Here is a 24294-nt window from a genome sequence, read left to right as displayed (position 1 = left end):
GCAATAGAAAGTTGTGATTCCAAAAATTCAACTGAGGTATTTAAATCACTACTTCTTTTTCGGGACAATTCTAGATTGTTGTCTTGAGTTCTTAAGATCATATAACTCGTGATTTAATTTTTCAATTTGTTCCTCAAGACTAGATTTTTCAGCTTCGAACTTAGTGACTGGCACTGAGCTATTTACGAGATTATCAACTAGAGTCTTTTCGTGTTTTAGTGTGTTTATCTCTATGTCTTTCTCGTCAATCCTTTTCATTAGAGTTTTGTTTTCTTTCAATAAATCCTTATATTATGTTTCTAATCCAATTTTTAGCCTGGTCAAGTTTTTTTATTTCCTTTTTCATGATATCAAAATTATCATTCATGTTTTGACAATCATCAATTACGTTTCCAAGCAATGTTACAAGCTGACTTTTTGAAAGACGATGAATTGAAGGTTTTAAAGAAGTTAGACTTACCTCACTGTCTTCTTCCTCTTCAAGAGGGTTCGAACTTTTAGCCATCAAGCATAGATGTGAGTCGTCAGGGCACAGTGCCGTCTTCAGAGTTGTCTGTACAGCATTCAGACATAATTTGTCCTCGTGGCACTGTGCCGGGCACTGATCCTCGTCAGAATCCTAGTCTCCCCAGACTGCCGCAATCATAGCTTTCTTGTACTCTTTCTTAGACTGCTCTCGTTTTTCCTTAGGCTTTTCTTCAATCCACAGAGGACATTCTTTAATCCTGTGATCGAACTCACCACACTTGAAACAACCAGAGTTAGTAGCACTTTTCTTAGAGTTAGAAGTAGTGCCTTTACCTTTGAAGTTTCCACTTCTCCTGAAGTTGTTGCTCCTGTTCTCTTTTAAGAAATTTTGAAACTTTCTAGTTAGAGACGCTACTTCTTCATCACTTTCCTATCATCCGTTTCTACTTCAGTTTTTAAGGCCAACCCTTTATTCTTTGGTTCATTTGATTTAGGATCTAAAACAAGTTCATGGGTCATTAAAGAACCAATTAGTTGTTCTAGTGATAGTTTTGTTAGATCTTTAGCCTCTTGAATAGCAGTGATTTTGGGAAGCCATTTATTATCAAACTTCTTAACACTTTTCTAACTAAATCTTCAGAAGAATAGATTTTTCCTAAGGATCTTAGTTCATTAGTTATTAGTGTGAATCTGGTAAACATATCTTTAATAGATTCGTCCTTATTCATTGTGAACAATTCATATTCATGGACTAGTAAATCTATCCTAGACTGTTTTACCTCATTTGTACCTTCATGGGCCAATTCCAGTGTGTCCCAAATTTCCATAGCAGTAGTACACGGCGAGATTCTTGAATATTCATCAGGTCCAATTCCAGATTGGAGAATACTCATAGCTTTGTAATTCTTTTCGGCTTTTCCATAGTCAACAGAATTGTACTGATCTTCCTCCTTATCGATCAGCTTTCCTTTAGCATCTTTGACTTGAATAGGTAGAGGTCCAGTCTTTATGATTCTCCAGTATTCAAAATCAGAACCTTGAATGTAGATCCTCATCCTAGTCTTCCACCATCCATAGTCCTTCCCGTTGAAAACATGACACTTGGAATACCTGTCACGATAGTCATCTTGCGTGTTCAGGATTTCTATTCTCTAGATGTGAGTCTTACGAGAATAGCCTGCTCTGATACCACTTGTTGGAACCCAAGATGACGCTCAAGAAGGGGGGGTTGAATTGAGTGGTGAAATCTAATCGTTTTTCGCAAAAATCCTTTTGTGGCTCAGTGCCTGGCACTGTGCTAAACACTCGTAAATCGCTGATTTGAGTTTTTGCGGATAATAAACTTAAAAGATATTAGATTTGACACAAACACAAGATATAACGTGGTTCAATCTCACCTCTGAGATTTACGTCCACAAGAAACAAAAACTCTTTTATTTCTTTGAATCCTAAAATATCAAACTCTTGATACAATAAGATTCCCCTCACTACTAACCCTAGTAATGACCCCCAAAACTTAACTCTAAGTGTTGACACTCTCTATAATGTTAAAGTTACAAAGAAACAACGATCCTCAATGATGTGCTTCTTAGTCAAGCAAATAGAGGACAATTACAATTGTGAAATAGTAACTTAAATCTAACTCGCTCAGTGCTATGCTCAGTGCCGGAGGAAATAGTTTTCAGCTTTTAATAGACTCGATTTTTGTCTCTGAAAACGTGAGATTTAAAAGTGAATTCTGATTCCCTTTTATAGGCCTTGGTTAGGATGAAAATCACTTAAAAATATCTTTATCTTGTAATCCTTGATTTAAGAAGGGATAAAACTTTAACTTTTTCTATCTTTATCTTTTAAACTTAAAAAGATAAGTTTTCCACATTAGATTTTCTTTTTCAACTCAAATTCTGTTTTCTTTTATCAAAAAGATATTTTCCAAAATAAAATCTGATTTTATATTTTCTCAAAACACGTTTTATTTCTTAAATTCAGTTTTAAAACCTTTTTTCAAAACACGTTTTACTAAAACACGTTTTTTTCCGAAAATTTCTTTTTCTAAAATTCTTTAAAACTCGTTTTTATCAAAATCTTATTTTTATTAAAATATTTTCAAAAACTCATTTTTAAAATCTTTTAGAAACTCGGTTTTACAAAATCTTTTTTCTAAAAACTCGTTTTACTTAATCCCTTTTTATTTCTGATTTCGAAAATCTATTTCCTCTTATATAGATATATAATTTTAATATAATTATTTACTTTCTTAACTCAAAGAAAATAATAATTATACTAACCTTATATTTCTATATTTAGCACATAGCATATCACTAAGTTAGAGCATATTACATTTTAATCTAAAGTAACTATTCTAAGAAATTATAAACTAGAACTTCATTCTTGATTCTTCTTTTCTTCAAAGTCTTCGTTTATCAATTTCTTTCTTCATGCATCTGATGCAACTGTTACATACTTTCATGCTACAACATATTATATTAATTTTCATCATCAAAACATAACATGTGCATAAAACATAACATGTACATGCACAACAATATCTTTATCATTTTTTTTTTTGAGCTTTATATTATATCTTTATCATTCCTCTAAAAAAAGCTGGAGCAATGATAAAGAACTAACAACTAGATGCATGTAACAAAAATCTATATAGTGTTTATATATGTATAAACATATAATACATGTATAGTAAAATATAGCGTTTGTGCTGTCAAAGTAGCAAAATAAGAGAGAAAATCACACACACTAATGTTGAAACACATAAACCTATGTGCTTTCAAAGTAGTAAAGTGCTAGATTGAATGGAATAATACAATGAATACAAGCTAAGGTAAGGAAGATTATATATAATGTATTATGTGTACACCGTGTTATACTGTATTATTGACTACATAGTTATCAGAGTTAACATACACTTGACTCCCTTCTAGTAGTGTTTTAGATGGTATACTAGCATAGGTTGATAAGTTTTTTTTTTTTTTGAGGGGAAGTATAGGTTGATAAGTTTTGATTGCAATGGATTAAACACTTCCTAAAAAAAATTAAGGACGGGTGATTGGTGAATATATGATCCTCCAAAGTCCGCTAGCTGGCATGCCTGGGGCTACAAATAAATTTTATACTATTATGAACTTGTACTAAAGCGGGTACTTGATTATGCTTCACTCTTCAAAGATGGGAAGGATTACAGTAGTCTAGTGGTTATGACTGGCTTGCCCCTTCGTAAAATTCTCTTGGCATACATATATAAATTGCTTATTGACAGTTAATGCTTGGAAGATATCTAGGGAACTAAACAAAAGTATAAATTTCTTTGGATAGAAAAAAAATACTATAGAGGCGTTCAATCACACAGATAAACCTTCTCAAACGGAGGAAAAAAAAAACTTGGAATAACTCTATTCATTAAAAAGGATTGATGTAATCATGATTCATCCATTACGCTAAGTTCCTTGTAAGTTGTAACTAAAAGAAAAAGTCAGCTTCAATTATTCCACGCCGACCTCATGTTTTAAGTAGTTCAATACTTCATGCCATCATGCTGCTATCTTTCCCTCTTATCTTATGGTTGACTTCAATTGTCCCTAAGACAGACTAGAAATGTCTAAGATACGAGCTCTCCCTCTTGTTTTCTCATGGCTTTGGCTAAGTTTAGCCGTCACTACATCCACCACCAGCCCTATAGCGAAGCCCGGTTGCCCGACGAGGTGTGGAAACGTGAGTATTCCATACCCGTTTGGTGTCGGCCTAGATGGGGCATGTTCCCTAAGTAGTTTCTACAACATAAACTGCAACACTTCCTTTAACCCGCCAAAACCCTTCTTGGGTACGGGTAACCTTGAGATCATGGATCTATCCGGTAACGGTCAAATGCGAATAAGAAACTATTTGGCAACTGGATGCTACGAAGGAGGTGAGATTGAAGCACCCAGCTCATCCTCCGATTTGGCATGGATAAATCTCAGTTCTCTACCACTTGTGTTTTCAGACACCGCCAACAAGTTCACCGTCGTAGGTTGCGACGACCTCGCTTTGATCAGAGGTACGTTGGGGCGTTCTTTCACAAGTGGGTGCCTTGCCGTGTGCTCGAGGCCAGACGAGGTGCTTAATGGTACGTGCTCGGGGACAGGTTGCTGCCAAATATCTATTCCAAAAGGGTTGAAATTTTTCATAGCAGTAGTGTCTAGCTTGAACAATCATACCAATGTGTCGGACTTTAATCCATGTGGTCACGCTTTCTTAGGAGAGCAGGACAAGTTCACCTTCAATCTTGCTAACCTTTCTGACCCAATGTTTGTTAACAATGTGAGGGATGAAGTTCCTGTCGTGCTTGAATGGTTTGTTGGTGCTAATCAGACTTGTCGTCAAGCCAAGGAGAATCCGGGTGCTTATTATGCTTGCCAGCCGAATAGTAATTGCACCGATTTTGATGATGGACAAGGATATCGTTGCACTTGTCGTCCTGGTTATGAGGGTAACCCTTACCTTAGTCCTGGCTGTACAGGTCAGTTATTCTTCTCTTACTTTCTAATTTCTTATGAAAATATTTTCTGAGAAAGAACGACAAATATTCCAATTGGGTAGGAGAGAATGAGTGAGCAAAACAAGATATCAGACCCGGTCTTATAAATCGGATCAGATATTCGATTTTTTTAGATCACAACAAATGATTTGTATATGATCCACTGAATATTCCAATTTTCGGATATCCCATTAATTAACCAAATCTGAAATCATATTATTTGGATCCGATTTTGACTAAGCTTGCATATATAGAGGCCATGAGTATAATATTTCCTCTATTTCGGTCTACTCACTTCAATTTATAGGGAAGTCCAAAAATATGATAGAGAAACTCAAAAGTGGAGAGGGAAATTGAAAAGTGTGAGAGAAAAACTAAAAAAGTGGGTTGAAAAAATAGAAAAATTGATGATATTGGTGGAAAAGAGGATAAACAGGAAATTGGGACATGTTAGCAAGAATTAAAAAAACAACAATGTGATTAAAAAGAAACTGATGGAGTATAATAATAATAATAATAATAATAATAATAATAATAATAATAATAATAATAATAATAATAATAATAATAATAATAATAATAATAATAATAATATAATAATAATAATAATAATAATAATAATAATAATAATATAATAATAGTAATAATAATAATAATAATAATAATAATAATGATAATAGTAATAATAATAATAATAATAATAATAATAATAATAATAATAATAATGATAATAGTAATATTAATAGTAATAATAATAATAATAATAATGATGATGATGATGATGATGATGATGATGATGATGATGATGATGATGATTGCTTTTAGAATTATACTTATAAATAAAATAGTAGAAATGATAATATTAATAATAATATTGTGCTTTGCCTAATGAACTTTGAAAAAAATTATTTTAGTAATACTTGAAAACTTTTCATGTAACTCACAACCTTTTAATATAACTTTATAGTCCATGCTACATAGAAAATTAAAGATTTATGAGTTCAAGATAAAATAAGAAAATAGTGAAAATTTGACCGAATTCGGATATCTGAATTTACAAAAATATGACATGGATGCGATCCATATCTATACAAAAAATTCCAAATTAGATATTTGGTCATGTTTTCTTATTTTTTTTAGATTGAATTTCCGAAAATTTGATCGAAAAGTTAAAATATCCACTTTTAAGTTTTTTTTTTTGTTTAGATCTACTATTGAGTCACCAAACACCATTCCATGGATTCTGCGTCTGATTAAAAGCTTGGTAACAAACATTCAGTGGTGTTTTCGCCTCAAAGTGGATCGCAACAAGTTCAAAAAGCACATGAGATAGCTAAACTTTGTGTTCAAACTTGTTCAGGATGGACTTTTTAATTTAGTTTGTTGTTTATTTGCTTTCCTTTCCCTATTGTGAAAAAAAAAGAAAAAAAAAAACTACCGGGTCATAACTCATAACTTAATCTTGACGAGTTTATTTTGATAGATGGTGAGGGTATTATTTTGGAACAATTTATGGTAAAATTAAGCATGACTTGCCGAAGTTTTTCTCACTTAGAATACCATTATTGATGATTCAGAAATAAGATCATCCCACTCTCTTTCTAACTTTTTCTCTCTAAAAAATTACATTCCACAATCTTTTTCCACTTTCTTCTTAACAATTAAACCAAAAAGAAGATCATCTCAACTAATTTTGCCTACCCAACTTCTTTTTTACCCCACCCAACTATTTTTTCTTTCTCATCAGTCATCACCCCACCACTATTATACAATATTTTTATTATTTACTTTTTAATAGTGTGAAATATTCATTCCGAATTGATAAAAAATTAATTAAATAAATACATAATTTGTATTTTTAGCATTAAATAAATTACTAAATGCAGAAAAATATTTTTTATTTTTTTTGAATTTAAAAGTGAAAGATATTTCATATGAAATAAGCAAAATTATAGAAAATCAATAAATAGCTAGAAAAAAAAAATCCAAAATATTACAAAATGGGTCTCTATTTATAGATCTCGCAAAAATTGAGCCATTGGTAAATTTTTATTTTTTTTGGCTTTGTATTTTTTAAGATATTGCATTTTTTATTTTTGTAATTTTATTATTTCTCTCTCCTGTCAGAATTTCACAAGTGCCAAATTCTGACACCGACGTTCGAAATCTAGCAAAATTATTTTATTTTGTTTTTTTTTTTTCCAGCCAAAACGATGCGTTTTGGCTAAGCTCTAGCCAAAACACGACGTTTTGACTGGAAGAAAAGCAAAAAAAATTAATTTTCGCCAGATCAAGTGGTGGGTCCTAATCCCACGCCTGATCATCTTTTCACTTATCCCATACCATTTCCTTTTTCAATCACCACTCAATCTTTTTCTCACTCATTACTAAGAGCACCTTTTTAAGATCAAGTACTTGATCTTTTTTTCACTCATTGATAGGCGTGTCGCGCACCTAACAAAAATAATTTCCTAACTAACCTTCTAACTATGTAGCAGGACAAGTCAGGGTCGAATCCACAGAGACAAACGGTATCAAACATGAGAAATCTCAAGTCAATTTACCTAAACAAGTGACAAACAATGATGAAAAAGAGGTTAAACTAAAAATAACGCTAAATGGTGACAACTACTAAGAACACACAAGGTAAAATCAGTCAATAAAGACACCTAGAATTAAGTATCCCCACTAGCATTAATAATACATGAATGATTCCCATCCGAATAAACATAATCAATGATCCAAAAGGAGTAATGCACTCTATAAATACCAAAGACCTCCCGAGTACCTATGACTACTCTAAACAAGCAATCAAACTTATTCCCATGGAATCATGCAAGAAAGAGACATCAAACATGAAATCACAAATAAATTCCTAGTAATCCTATCTAGTTATTCCCATAGAGATACTCATACTCTTGATTGAATCAACAAATCCATCCAGATTCAATTCCCATTAAAAACAAGACATAAGAAATTAATTGAAAATCACCTATCCCTAGTATGATAGTGAAAATAAGCGCAATTCAATCAATCAAGAACAATTATTCACATCAAATTGGGATTATGGGAGGGATTCATGCATTATTAATCATTACTAGGGTTCAACTTAACCCTAGATTATAGAACTACTCACTCATAATTGAAATAACTAGACACGATTGATAAATAAATTGAAAGACACAATAATAATGAAGGAAAAGAGGAGATTAAAAAAACTTAGTCTTTACTTGAATGGATCAAACTTGTAGAATTCAAGTTTCAATAATGGAGTTTTCTCTCAAAAAGATCTCTAAAAAGTAATACTCTCTTTTCTAATAATGAAAAACTCCTCAAAAGTATGTTTAATAAAACCTAATATTGCTTACATAAATCTGAAAAGGAAATAATTAAAAGTCGCAAAAATAATCGGGCAGCAACATGTACGGTTGAGCAGGATATTGCATGGGCGTGCAACACAGACTACACAGTTGTGCACGGGCAAGCGGGATCTCGCTTGCGCGTGCGTCTTGGTGCGTGGGCAAGCGAGATTCTTCTTGGGCGTGCGCCTTGGTGCATGGGCAAGTGAAGTTCTGCTTGGTCCCGCAAAGAAAGTATTCTTCAATATCGTCATTCCTTCAACCCCAAAGCATTCAAACTCATCTTCTTGCATCAAGAAACCACCATCTAGACCATCTACGAACCATATTAGCTTCTCTTAGTCACAATCGACCTCAATAACCTGAAAATCACATAAAAGAGCCAAAAGTACCTCGAAATAACACAATGGTTCAAAAGAATGCCCTAATCATGCAAAAAGATCTAAAATGCACTAAAATCTTCATGAAAATGAGACTTAATACCTACCTATATGCAACTAAAAATCGACTTATCGCTCATCATTAAGGTTGCTCTTAGGTTCCAAATTTTGGTAACAATTTCTTCTAAAAAAAAAATTGGAAACAATTTGTTGACTAGTTAAAACCTCTAGTTTGACTAATAATAACGTATATTGTGCATCGAAAATCATATAATATAGTCTTATTTTTTAAAAAAAAATGTAAGTGGTTTTATTACCAAAAAAAGCAATACAAAGCCTCCTCTAAAACATCTACCAACCAACAAAGAAGCAACAGACCACTAGAACAAAACACACTCTACAAAAAACCCTTAGCTTGGCTTATGCACTGAGTACCTAAGTTACCAAACCAGACCCTCTCAACCTCACTCCACTTGGCAATAATTTTACATTTCACTTGAATATAAATGTCAATTCGAATCTCTTGATTACAACTTCAAGTCTCAAAACAGCTTCATGCCAATAACCATGATTCCTGACCTTTCATATGTTGTAAACTGTAGCAGCAAGACTTGCGTAACAGACTTCTTGTTGTTTTTTCCTTCTGTATCTTCTACCCCATTGCCCCCAGTGAACATACAAGTTTTTATAATTTATATGAGATATGTTCAACCAATTCATGATGCCAAAGCAAAATTTCTTGCTATAAATTCACACTGAAAAAAATAAGTGAGAACAAGACTATATGATACTTCCTCCGTTTCTTAATAAGTGCAACATAGAGAAAGTGGGGGAATACCAAGGAATGTAGAGAGAGAAAGTTGGGACCACAATAAAGTAGAGTAATTCAAATGATGAAACAAAAAAGTTGTGGTCCCCTCTTGCTTTTTGGTGGCATATTTGTAATAATATTGAACTTTGTTTTACCATTTGAGCTTGGTTGCACTTATTGTGACTATTCCAAATAAGGGAAATGTTGCACTTATTAAGAAACGGAGGTAGTATGTGCCTTGCATACACATAAGACAACTCATATCATGACATAACCCAGCTTGGTTAAGCCTTTCTCTGGTTTTATGTTTCCCAAGAGCAGCTAACTAGGATATGGATGAATGTTTAGTCAGTTTTTGTTTGATATATATAGTAAGTTTTCATTTGATATAATCAGTTTTTGTATGATAAAGTCAATTTTTTGATATGATCAGTTTTTGTATGATATAGTTGTTTTTTACTAATATATTCAGTTTTTTTGTGATAAATTCAGGTTGGGTCCATAATAAATTATTGTAACCCTGGTCCATCCAATACGTTTTGTAATTCTTACTTGTCACCCCAAAATCAAAATCATGATACGTATGTAGCTAGTAGTTACATAATTTTTTATGTTTTTCTAATGGCAAGGAGAAAGACCCAATAGAACAAAAGCTCTAGTAAATTCAATCTTGCTTTAATTGTAGGCTAGGCCCTTAGTATAATAAGAGGCTTAAAATAATTATCATCGCAAAAGCCACATTTGGTAGAGATTGAATTTATAACATTAAACCAGTGAGATGTAGTAGTACAGTGAAGTACCACCTCGATTACAGGATATTGCTTAGGGTTCAAATCCTCATTCAAACAATATGTTGGAGCATTTGCTTTAAGGTTGTTTGGCCTTGTACCCAGCATCTGAGTTCGTGTTCCCTGCAGACTAGTAGCCTAGTAGGGGTTGATTTTCGGACCAATTATCTTTCTTTAAAAAAAAAATCATGTAACTTCCCTACCATTTAGGAGCTACGTGCCTATGTACACCGTATCAATTAGAGGTTTAGGCAATTACTACTTGCAAGTTGCAATTTTGTTTAAACGTAAGGAGAAGACCCCCTATCCGGACCTGAAACTCGTACAGGTAAACCTGGCCCGGGTTCGCAGGCAAAGCCCCTTGGGAGTAGGGGCAACTCCCGACCTCAAATTGCCTCTACTAGGGTTTAATCCCCACCTCAAATTGCCTCTACTAGGGATGCCTACTGATGACTACGTTGGATTATGCTCCAAAATAATTCAAATAGTTTTCCTAAAAGTTAGGACTAGTTGCTAATAATTAATTAGTGGACTAACAAGTAGTGGTCTATATAATGGTCTATTTAGTGGGATATATAGTAAGTAGTGGGATAGCAAGTAGTGGGTTAAGTAGTAGGCATGTTCCTAAATTCTCTTTTTAGTTGCTCATAGTTAAGATGTTATTAGTAGTGCTTTGTATTCCTCTTTAAATGTGCTTTGTTTATTTATTTATGTCAAAAATATATAAAAATATAGTCTTTTTAACTTATCCATGTTTCTCTTTTTTCTACTCAAAAAATTCGACATGCTATCAGCTCATCAGGTTAGATCCTTAAAAAAGTAGAGAGAAAAGAAGAAGAAAAAGAAAAAGCAGAGAAAGATAAAAAAAGAACTTAGGAGAGCAAATTATAGAAACAAAATAAAATTTGTGAGTGTGTGGTTAACCATGGTAAGTTATGGTTTTTTTTAGATGTATGGATGGGTTCCATTTTAGCGCATAAAATTATTTTCGATTACTATAAAAAAAAAGAGGGACAAAATATTTCGAGTGATGCATGGGGTAACCTTCACTAGTAGATAACCAACGATTTGCATCGGACCTGGGACCACCATTTTCGTCGTAACTAGGTCTGACGGCACAGGTCTCGACACAAATTTGTGAGACATGATACGCTCCGGACAAGGTCCAATGCAGTTGAGGAGCTATTTGCGTCGTACATGACTCGAGGTGCGACGCACATGAAATCCTATTTGCGTCGCACATGGCTCAGGATGCGTCGCACATGGGATGCCAAGCCACACCAGCCACGAGCAAGCCTGGCCTGCCATTTGCGTCGCACGTAGGACCATGTGCGACACAAATTATGCATTTTTTAATTAAAAAAACGAATTTGCGTCGGATTTTAACCACCATCCAAAGAAAATGGCAGATTATACAATAAAAAAAAACCAACCCAAATCAACCCAGCTGCAACAAGCACGAAATTATAGTTCTGCACACACGAAACTATGGAACATGATTCTTTAGATCTACAATAGTTCTGTAATCAGAAAACATGAATGAAAATCTAAAATGATAAACTTAGCAAATGGTACAAAATAAAATGGAATTGAACACCGAAAATCTATATCCTAAATCAGTAATTTATTCTCTCCACCAGATCTACCAATCACTAAATTTCATTTTAAAGTTAAAAAACTGAAAAAATACAAGAAATTTCATTTTTGATAGGTTCTTTTTTTTTTATTTCAAAAGTAAACATAACTACAGCAAAACAAAGAAATTCATAATAAAATGTGAATTAGAAATACCTGAAAATCGTGCATTCAGAGAAGATGAACCCAAAAACTTATGAATTCGTGTTTCTCTCATCTTTATGTTCGTGCTCGTCAGCCAGATCCGAAAATCAGATCGTAACACTCGCCGTCGAGATCCAAAAACACCGCGAACGCATGAAGATGCGGAGAATTTTTGAGAATCGAAATTCAGAGGAGAGAGAAAATACCCAGAAAAAATGGCGAAAAACAGGAAATCTATTGCGACGAACCTCGATGAGGTGGATCAAACCATCAGAAAATCTCTTTTCAAGCCGGCGAACGTGATGGACTTGTATATATATCTCACTTTTTGCTTTTGATTTCTTTTTTGTTGTTTTTAATTTGCCACAATTTGTGTTTTTTGAGGGTTTTGTGGTGTTTTTTGATTTGGGTTTTTATTAATTTTTGAAGATATTTTGTGGTTATGATATTTTGAGTGATAAAGGTTTCATTTGATGATGAATTTTTCCTTGTTTGATTGTTGTTTGAGAGTGAGAGAGAATGAGGTGAGAGAGTGGCCTGGGAAATGAAGTTAGGGTTTGGAAATGCGGAGAGTGGACTGGGATATTAAAGGTCACGGGTAATCTGCTTCGCGTGTCATGGGCCATGCAACACACATGAGTTAATAGGCCTCCAAGCATTTAAAAAATTATTAGTGGGTTGTGCGCTGATCTGCGTCGGATGGGCCAAGGGGTCAGATGCAAATCAGCCTTTTGCAACGCACTTTAGTTAAGTGCGACGGAGATAGGGTCTCAGTCCTATATCCATGATGCAACGATGTGCGTCGGATGGGCCTCAGTGTCCGACGCACATCCTTGTATCTGAGCTATATGTGTCGCACATCAATAAGGTACGACACATATTGCTCATATCTGGTGCTTATGCAATGATGTTTCGCGTCGCACTCTTCGTAGCATGTGATGCAAAATATATTTTGCGTCATTTTGCTTGTTGTGTGATGCACTTGGGGAGACGCAAATCGTCCTTTTTCTACTAGTGCTTCACAAGAAAGTCAGATAATTGACAATCTGAATAATGATGGAAGTGGTAGTCAACGTAGACATGGTTTCTGAAATTTTACTAGTGGATGTGGTAAAATTTGCAAGATTGCGTCGAAGAGAGGTTATGGAGAGAAGTGCTCCATCCATTGGAGGCTAATGAGAAGTACATTAACAAATTTGAAGATGATAATGAGAAGTGCATTACATTAGGAAGAGAAGTGTGTCCATATTAATGGAGAGAAGTGCTCCATAGAGATTAAGAAATTTTTTGAAGGTCCATCATGCGGGAAAAATTACAAACACGCAAGATTGTGACACAATGTATAATGTTGGCTCCTACAATTTTCGGAACAAGTGGATGTGTTGGATTATGCTCCAAAATTAGTTAAATAGTTTTCCTGATAGTTAGAACTAGTTGCTAATAATTAGATAGTGGGCTAGCAAGTAATGGTCTATATAATGGTCTGTTTCGTGGAATAGCAAGTAATGGGTTACGTAGTTGGCATGCTCCTAAATTCTCTTTTTAGTTGCTCATAGTTAAGATGTTATTAATATTGTTTTGTATATATGCCTATTTAAATGTATTTTGTTTATTTGTTTATGTGAAAAATATATAAAAATATGATCCTTTTAACTCATCCTAGTGTCTTTTTTCTACCCAAAAAATTCTACAGACTACTGAGCTATGTTTCTCTGTATAATTTTTTTTATTGTAGATATTGATGAATGTGCTAGTCCAATCAAGCCTTGCTCTCACTACTGTACCAACACCCTTGGTTCTTACAAATGCTCTTGTCCTAAAGGACAACGCGGTGATGGTCAGACGAACGGCGCCGGGTGTACTAGAGGTCACTCCCAATTTATTACGAGGCTCAGTTTAGGTAATTACATCCTCATTCCTATTTTGTTTTGTTGATTTGCTTAGAAAGCAGCAAGAGGTAATAGCCCTTTGGTTTTATGAAGAAATTATATTACCGACATAGGGATTAATTAGCTTAATTAGTAGACAAATACTCCTACTTGAGAGTTGATGAATCTAACTTATCTTCCTTCAACATATTTTATTTTAGAAAAATTGACAAGGTCAGCCCAACTATACAGAAAAAAAGAAGCTAAATACAGCAAAACATATTAAAAGACTAACCTATCCTTAGGGGAGTCATCTAGGACAAATGACCCCTTTTGGGGGGTCATTTATGACAAATGATCCCCCTTAAATGGGGGGTCATTCATGACAAATGACCCCGCTTTGGGGAGGGTCATCTATGACAAATGACCCCCCCCTAAGGGAGGTCATCTATGATAAATGACCCCATTTCCTCCATATTCACAACCCGAAAAATATAAAATATGACCTACCGACTTTGAATAATATAACAATAAATTTGAAATTTAAACAATTGAGTATTCGCCGAACTGCTCTTATTATTATTTATTAAAGCGATCTCCATAGTTAAAGCCCGATTATAATAAGAAAAATGGGTGCAGCGACGAGAGAGTACTTACGTGGTAAAGGGAAAAGTGTTGTGGTGAGTGAAATTATATTCTCAAATTTGCTATAGGGTGAGTAATAATTGTGAAACCAGTCACTATTTCTCTATTTCCCCATCATCAACTATTGTGCCATCTATTCCGGTATTGGAACGGTGGCGGTGTCCTTCAATGATTGTGGGGGCATCCGTGAGTGAAAGGCTACAAAGAAACAAAGGTTATCTACTCTCGGTGGAGATGCGAGGAAACCCCTTCGACACTCAAGTCAGCATGTGTCCTTCAGAATATAATTTCAGAGAGAGAAAGTAGCGTTTGAAATGTACCTTCAGAATAGTACTATTTGACTATTTATAGAGTACTATTCTTATAATCCGTTGACATGTGTACGACTGAAATGAGTTTGACGGGAGGAAAGATTACCTTATTTTGTCCTTTTTGGTGGCCACGGGCACCATCTCGGACCTTCATCGAAAATGGCCTAGCTCACGATAGTGAGATCGCTTCCTGCAGAGTTCGTGGCGGGCCACTTAACTTGGGTCTGCCAGCAAACCTGGGTGTTTCCCATACACCATATATGTCCTTCGCAGGTGGTGTATCCACCACATGACCTCCTCCTTCTCATGTTCTTTACCCCTCCACCTATATGGGTATCTATACTAATATATTAAAAGGCGTGCGTAAACGACAAAAGGTGCCATGTGGCGCAGTCCCCTAAGAGAGTTTTACTCCATGTAATCCACAACAATAAAACGAATTAGAAATGACATAGTATAGGGTTTGATCCCAAGACCTCATGAACACATACTAAAGTCTTAACCACTAGACCACATAACATTTAGTGTTATCATCTTAAATTATAATATTAATAAATGAGAATTTTTCTTATCCGGAGTGTAACCCGGGCATAATAACTAGTTTATTAAATTAAAAGTTGTTAACTCGACTAAAACTGACCACGGTAAATTGGGACCATGTTTGTTAAAAATGAGGTATAGTATGCCTACTGTTGTGGAGTAATTAAAAGTTGAGACTAAAACTAGCCTAACACCTATTGTTATTAGGACCATTATTATCAATTTTACTGGACTTTTGAAAAAAATTCTAACGTTTTGTGGACTTTGCTAAATATAGTATGCATTTTTCATGAATTTTTAAATGTTTGTTACTTTTTCTCCAAAAATAAGTAAATATAAGTTGAAAATAATACCCCCTCATACCGAGTTATGAATTCTAAAACATGTCTTTATTGTAAGGTTCACAAGTCCATCTCTACCATTAGTATGATATTGACCGCTTTGGGCCTAGTCTGCACAAATTTATTTTTTAACTCCTTCCCAAAATGTCTCATATTATAACATAGTTGGCGAACTCTTATAAACTAGGTAACTCCTTATCTCTTCGATGCGCGACTTGGGATGTATATCCAACAATCCTCTACACAGAACAAGGACCACAAGCCTCCCTAAAACGATAATCCATCTAATCATCTTGTACCGTTGCCAACCTGCGAAACACGCTGCCAGACCACTACAATTTCAAGAAGTCTTCCGACACAAAACACCAAGCAAATATTTATTAACTGAGTCACCCATCCTTGAGAACCATACAGAATACCACCAAAGACTTGCACTTACGCCCTAGAGCTACACCATGTGTGCTCCAACAAATCGACCAAGGGGTCCATCATTGTATGCGTGTTCTCCCAACTGAACTGTCGATTTTGATACCATTTGTAGGATCCATGAGTCCACCTACAGGTCCACCATTTATATAATATTGTTTGATTTGGACGTGGCCCGTAAGAATTTGTTCTTGGGCTTTTTTCTGAAAGGTCTCATACTAATGTAGTTGGTATATCGTGATAAAACTAGGATCTCCAATGTGGAACTTGGTATATGTACACAACATTCATTTACAAAACTAGAGAGAAAAAAAAAAAATTTGTCGAACACATACATATGCGGATGAAATTGGTGACGAAGATCTCGAGTGTCCATAAATAATATTGCATAGCGTTTTTTTTTTTTTTTTCCGAAGGGATTGCATAGCGTATCTAAATGAAGATAATTTTGGGAAATTGGTCGGATCAGAGTTACCTTTGCTTAGAATTTTTTTTTTTTTAGGGAATACCTTTTCTTAGATTTATCTTACATAGTAGATAAGCAAGTTTTAGGTAAGATTACGTTACATGCATGTATTTTTTGTAGAGATATATTATAAATCTCATCCTCTAAAATATTTTAAATTACCCTAAATAAAAGTCACCATCGTCTTAAATTAAGCTCTTGCGTGACCATTTAGGGCCTCTCAGAGATGGCAATGGGTAGGATCTGGACAGAATCCTCTACGATTCAGATCCAGATTCTTTTTTTAGGCAAGGATCCATATCCTACCCGGATCGAATGGGTAATAAAAATTAGGATCCAGATCCAGATCCGTATGGATCCTATGGATCCGGGTCCTAAACGGATCCTTACCTATTGTCTTCAAACTAACCTAATTTTCACAATAGTTAAAGATTTTAAATGAGAAAGTTATCTAATATCAACCAAAAAATACATTTAATTATTGAAAATTAACCATTGCAACTAGTTATAAGTATTCAATTATCAAACTGTAGATTAGTTATCAATCCAATTTTTGAGCTTTAGTATCCTTTAAATTCGCACAAAAATCACAGATTAATTAAAATATTAATTCGAAATTCAAGCGAAAATCCGTTTTTACATGTACTAACTAATATTATAATATTATCAAAATATAATATTAAATTATAATAATATTATAAAAATGGGTAAATGGATCTGGATCTAGGTAATAATTTAGGACCCGGTCTAGATCCGTTTTTTTCAAGGAGGATCCAGATCCTACCCGGATCCATAGGGTCCAAATTTTGAGGATCCAGATCCGTCAAAAATGGATCTGGATCCACGGATCTGGGTAGGGTCCATTACCCACTGCCATCTCTATGGCCTGTTCTCCCCAACTTATTTTCAGTTTAGTTCAGTTCAGTTCAGCTCCAATCAGTTTAGTTCAGTTCAGTTCAGCTCCAATCAGTTCAGCTCCATTCTTTTATAACCATTTTGTTAAATATTATTATTATGTTGGTATAATTTATTTTACTAATTACTCTTATTATTATTATTATTATTATTATTATTATTATTATTATTATATATATCATTACTATTAAGTATTATTATTATTTTTTTTATCATAGCTTTACTCATTATTATTATTATTATTATTATTATTATTATTATTATTAGAAGGAACATGGTTTAGGTCAAAGCACAAATAAAACCACTTTTTTTAGCCATAAACCAATCAAATCGCGTCAAGACGGTTTATGATGTAATTTTCGCGGTCCAACCCAATCATTATTTTTATAACTAAATATTTTTATATTATGAAATCTAATTATTAAAATATTAATATTAATGTACTTCTTAGATATTATTGTTATTATATATCATCATCAAGTATTAATCTATTAATACAAATAATATAAAATAATAATTCTTAATTATCATTATTATCATTAATTATTATTATTATTATTTATTTATAACTATCATTTAAAAATATCCAAAATACTATTATTATTATTATTGTTCATTATTAATATTTATCATTGTAATTATTATTTAATATTCATATTATTATTGTTTAAAATATTATTTATATATTTGTTACATTCAATTCAATTTAATTTAATTCAATTCAATTCAATTCAGTTCATTTCAGTTCAGTTTAGCTCCAATAAGTTCAGTTCAGTTCAGCTGTTTTTTTGCCGAAGAGAACAGACCCTTATACTATTCAAGAAATGCCATAGTATAAGGGCATGTTCTCTTCGGCATAAAACAGCTGAACTGAACTGAATTGAATTGATTGGCGCTGAACTAAACTGAACTGAACTGAATTAAATTGAATTGAATTGAATTAAATTAAATTAAATTGAATGTAATAAGGGCATGTTCTCTTCGGCATAAAACAGCTGAACTGAACTAAACTTATTGGAGCTGAACTGAACTAAACTTATTGGAGCTGAACTGAACTGAACTTATTGGAGCTGAACTGAACTGAACTGAACTGAACTGAACTGAATTGAATTAAATTAAATTGAATTAAATTGAATGTAATAAATATATGAATACTATTTTAAACAATAAGAATATGAATATTAAATAATAATTATAATGATAAGTAATAATAATGAATAATAATAATAATTGTATTTTGAATATTTTTAAATGATAGTTATAAATAAATAATATTAATAATCATAAATTAATAATAATAATAATTAATGATAATAATGATGATTAATAATAATTATTTTATATTATTTGTATTAATATATAATTAATACTTGATGATGATATATAATAACAATAATATCTAAGAAGTAAATTAATATTACTATTTTAATAATTAGATTTAATAAGATAAAAATATTTAGTAATAAAAATAATAATTGGGTTGGACCACGAAAATTACATCATAAACCGTCTTGATGCGATTTGATTGGTTTATGGGCTAAAAAAAGTGGGTTTATTTGTGCTTTGAACTAAACCATGTTCCTCCTAATAATAATAGTAATAATAATGAGCAAAGCTATAATAAACAAAACAATATATAGAAACAACAACAATAATAATAATACTTAATAGTAATGATATATATTTAAATAATAATAATAATAATGATAATAATAATAATAATAATAATAAGAGTAATTGGTAAAATAAATTATACCAACATAATAATAATATTTAACAAAATGGTTATAAAAGAATGGAGCTGAGCTAAAGTGAACTTAACTGAAGTGAACTGAACTGATTGGAGCTGAACTGAACTGAACTGAAAATAAGCTGGGGAGAACAGGTCCTAAATATATAAATAATATTTAAACAATAATAATATGAATATTAAATAATAATTATAAGGATAAGTAATAACAATGAATAATAATAGTATTTTGGATATTTTTAAATGATAGTTATAAGTAAATTATATTAATAATCATAAATTAATAATAATAATAATAATAATACTTAATAATAATGATATAAAAATAAATAATAATAATAGTAATAATAATAATAATAATAATAAGAGTAATTAGTAAAATAAATTATACCAACATAATAATAATATTTAACAAAATGGTTATAAAATAATGGAGCTCAACTGAACTGAACTGAACTGAACTGAGCTTAACTGCACTGAACTGAACTGAACTGATTGGAGCTAAACTGAACTGAACTGAACTTAACTAAACTGAAAATAAGCTGGGGAGAACATACCTTAGTACGTACGATAGTAAATCCTCTTATATTAATCAAATATTTACCTTACTCATTAGACTATGAGGAGCAACTTATCTGGAGTTTCCATTATATATCTAGCAAAGCTCAACTCTACGCTAAGTGAATTTAGACGCCTGTTTCACCTCTTAGATCAAGTGTGTGTTTTAGCCAACTTTTTGTGTTAATTTTGAACTCTAATGTAAAAATAATTTGCGTAAGTGACAACCTATTGCCTAAAACTGCTTTTACAGGTATGAGCTTTGGCTTCTTATTCTTGCTTATTCTAGCGACTTGGATATATTTTAGCATTAGACGAAAGAAGCTTATAATAATGAGGGAGAAATTCTTTGAGCAAAATGGAGGAATCCTATTGAAACAACAACTATCTCAGAAAGGAGGGGCAACAGAGTCGTCGTCCAAAATATTTTCTGCAGATGAGTTAAAAGTCGCAACAAATAATTTTAGTGAAGATCGTATTTTAGGCAAAGGTGGTTATGGCACAGTATACAAAGGAGTTTTAAGAGACGGTCGTGAAGTTGCAATTAAAAAATCTAAAGTTGCTGATCAATCTCAAGTTGAGCAATTTATCAACGAAGTAGTTATTTTGACACAAATCAACCATCGAAATGTGGTGAAACTACTAGGATGTTGTCTTGAGACCGAGGTTCCTCTACTGGTATATGAATTCATCTCTAATGGTACTCTCTTTGAACATATCCATATAAATAAGGGTATCGCATCTTGGCTAACTTGGGCAAATTGCATTAGACTTGCCTCGGAGGCTGCTGATGCTCTTTCTTATCTTCATTCAGCTGCATCAATACCAATAATTCACAGAGATGTTAAATCGACCAACATACTACTAGACGAAAGCTATACAACAAAAATAGCCGATTTTGGCACCTCTAGGTTAATACCAATAGATCAAGCTCAAGTTACAACATTAGTGCAAGGGACATTGGGTTATTTGGATCCGGAATATTTCCATACAAGCCAGCTAACTGAGAAAAGTGATGTTTATAGCTTTGGTGTTGTTCTTGCTGAGCTCTTAACCAGTGGCGGAGCCAGGATTTTCAAATCGAGGGGTCACAAAAAAAAGACAAAAGATATTCAATATTAAAAATTTTACAACGTAAAGAAACATAGATCGAGTTGTTTTTCCATTGCCTTTGATTTTTTTAATCTAAGTGTATCACTCATCGTTTTCTATATTCATTATTTAATACAAATTAACAAATTTCATATCAAAAATAGGCATGAGTCACATAACAATGCACTCGTAAAAATGCAAAAATATGCATGAATCATGGAACAATCATACATTGAACAGCTCCAAAAGCATCTCTAATCTAATTGAACAACTTATTCACATGAAAGAACAGTATATACCAAAACTTTTATACATAAACAAATAAGCTCAACAAAAAAACACAAGCACATTTTATACCAAATTTTCATCTGAGGCTTCAGAAGCCGAATCGACGTCGATAGCATAAAGTATTTCCCTGATCACCTTCCTATCTTCCGGGATCATTCCCAAAAAAGATCAAAACAGAAGAACACCATTGAAAGACCCACATCTTTTATACGCATAATTGGTAGCTTCACCATCACAAACATAAAAAAATCCTAATCATCTCATCAATAAACCCAAAACCTTAAAATTCCCATCCACTAAAGCCAACAAAAGAAACATAAAACCCTCGAATTTGTGAAGTGTGATTGATGCACGGAGTCGTGGAGGTTGGAGAAGTGATGCGGGCGTGCGGTGTGGTCGCTTGGTCGGCGTGCAGCGTGCGTCCCGGTGGTTGACGGACACCATCATTCCGGCGACTTAACAGACTGAACTATCGAACTCGTGAACGTGAAGGAAGGAGCGTGAGATACTAAGGTGTATTGGGAAAGGAAGATTGGAGAAAGTGATAAGTTTTAGAATTAAATGATTTTTAATATTTGATTTAATTGAAAATTTGATGGGAATTGGGAGTTGGGAAGTGGGCCAAAGTGGCAGATAAGAATACAGGGGAATTGAAGTAGCGCTGAAGAGCTGACTATTGGGCGCTGGTTTTTTTTTCCCCGAAAAATCCTTCAATTTTTTTTTTAATTCACGGGGTCACGTGACCCCACGTGACCCAAGCTAGCTCCGCCCCTGCTCTTAACCAAACAAAAACATATCTCCTTTGAGAGGAAAATAGAAGAAAGAAACTTGGCAACGTACTTTGTTCTGTCGATGAAAGAAGATCGGTTGATGGAAATCCTTGATCCTCAGTTAGTGAGGGAAGCTAGTGAAGTGCAGCTAATTACAATGGCAAAACTTGTAAAGAAATGCCTTAGTGTTCAGGGTGATGATAGGCCTACCATGAAGGAAGTGGCTCTCGAGTTAGAGGGTTTGAGGAAGCAAAATAGGCATCCTTGGGCTGAACGGAACTACGAGGAGGAGACAACGGGCTTAACGGGTCAAGAGGATCTTTACCCAGTACCTTCAAATGCTTCTAATGGTAATCAAAGTATTGGGGAGTATTCTGGCCAATATTCAGTGCAAACGCATATGATTTCTGAGATCAATTGGCCTCGTTAATAATTGAAAACCCCCCTCCCCAAAAGAAAATGAAGAGAAGAAAAAACGATCGGAGCTGCGACTCCGAGCAGCCATCTTCATATTGATTAGAACTCTGTTTGTTTTGCTGCTCTTTAGAGCTGCTGGAAGGATGTGGAACTGTGTCTTTATTTGGCGATCCATGTTTGGGTTATTCAATTGGAAATGTTCAAGGACGAGATAGCTGGGTTGCAACTTGCAAGACCTTATTACTTCCTCCGTTTCTTTGTACTCGCTACACTTTCCATTATGGGAAGTTTCACATTACTTGCTACACTTCTTTTTTGGGCAATAAACTCTCTCTATCTCTCTCCTCCCACATGGGTCCCTTTTCTTTTTACTCTCTACCTGTCTCTTCTCCAAAAATTGCCTAGGAGTCCGTGAAATGTGAAGTGTAGCGAGTAAAAAGAAACGGAGGAAGTATATCTCATTTGTTTATCAATTAATGTAACCCTTATATTTTTCATAGGAAAAATTATCTCTATTATATTTGCCCCCCTTCCCTTTCTAAATTACGAAAGGAATGTCAAAATCATAATCGGCACTCAAAAAAACTACCGAAAATTAATTTACAACACTCACTCACAAATCACTTAAAAGAAGAAACTTTACAAATCACTCATACAATTGAGAAAATCACGTTATAAAAATCACGCAAATCACTCAAATAATCAGAAACTTTATTATAACTTAAAATTAACATACAAACTAAAACTAATAACTAGAACGTCAATACATACAAAAACATTTACAAAAATTTACTTACAAATCACTATTCTCAAGAACCATTCACAATTAATGGTGGGTCATGATAAAAAAAAATAGAGGTGTATTTGTAGTGAAATTGAAATTTAGAAGTTAGACAAGGAAAAAAATTATTTACTTTTTTATAGTGTTCCCTATATATAATGAAACTTTTACATATATTTGGACATATCTTTTTCTATTATATAATAGCGATTAATTATCAAAGTAAAAATATTTATATAAAATATCATTTAAGAATTAAAGTACTACATATCTCTATTATATAATGGAAGGGGGGAGTTATGGTGTCTCCGAATGAAGAGACTATGTTACCCCCTTCTCATTCTAAATTACAGATTCACTTACAAATCAAAGGGGGCTTCAAACAAAAATACAAAAAAAATATAATTATAACAATCACTCACAAGTCAACTAAAAAAATTGCATAATTTACGTTATGCAAATCACTAAAATGATAAAAAATTTACAAAAACTGAAAAATTCACTTATAAACTACAACCTATGGAAAAATTGACTTGAAATCAAAGTGTCCACTTTCTTTACAATTTATGAAGTACTGTACTTAATTCAAAAATCAACTAAAAAATTATAATATTAGAAGTCATAAAAAATTCAATTAAATTTCTATTTTGTTCATAGAATTTAACTTTGAAAAGTAAAAAAAAAACAAACAGATTGATGAGAGACTTAAGTGACAGAAACTACCAATCAAATTTTGCAACTAAAAACAATTATAATTTGCATGTCTAATGTTCAAATTTTGACTCTTATGCCGAAGAAAATCAAGTTTCTATTTCGAAAAAAATTGAAGTACGCATCGCGCGAAAAAAAATTCTAGTAAGAACCTGCCAAATGGCGTGAGGTAAGTGGGCTGCAGGAATTCTGACGCGCGTCAGAATTTCCTGCAGGCGTCCAATATTTTTTTTGCCTTTCCAGCAGCCTTTCTTCCAATCAACTAGTGACATGTGGCCCGTTTTAGTTTTTTTTTTTTG

General features: G+C 33.3%; 1 protein-coding gene across 1 annotated transcript; it reads left to right on the top strand.

Annotated features, from left to right (window-relative positions):
* Positions 1–3804: 3804 nt before the first annotated feature.
* Positions 3805–22862, top strand: LOC125497592 (wall-associated receptor kinase 5-like). The gene is made up of 4 exons (XM_057394985.1): positions 3805–4981; positions 13852–14016; positions 20190–20996; positions 22104–22862. Exons 1-4 carry the CDS (start codon positions 4078–4080, stop codon positions 22514–22516), a joined length of 2289 nt encoding a protein of 762 aa, XP_057250968.1. The 5' UTR covers positions 3805–4077; the 3' UTR covers positions 22517–22862.
* Positions 22863–24294: the final 1432 nt, after the last annotated feature.

This window comes from Beta vulgaris, chromosome 5 (assembly GCF_026745355.1).
Source record: "Beta vulgaris subsp. vulgaris cultivar EL10 chromosome 5, EL10.2, whole genome shotgun sequence".
Taxonomy (NCBI): domain Eukaryota; kingdom Viridiplantae; phylum Streptophyta; class Magnoliopsida; order Caryophyllales; family Amaranthaceae; genus Beta; species Beta vulgaris.
The sequence above is the reverse complement of the archived record's forward strand: the minus strand, read 5'-3'. Positions and strand labels throughout refer to the sequence as shown.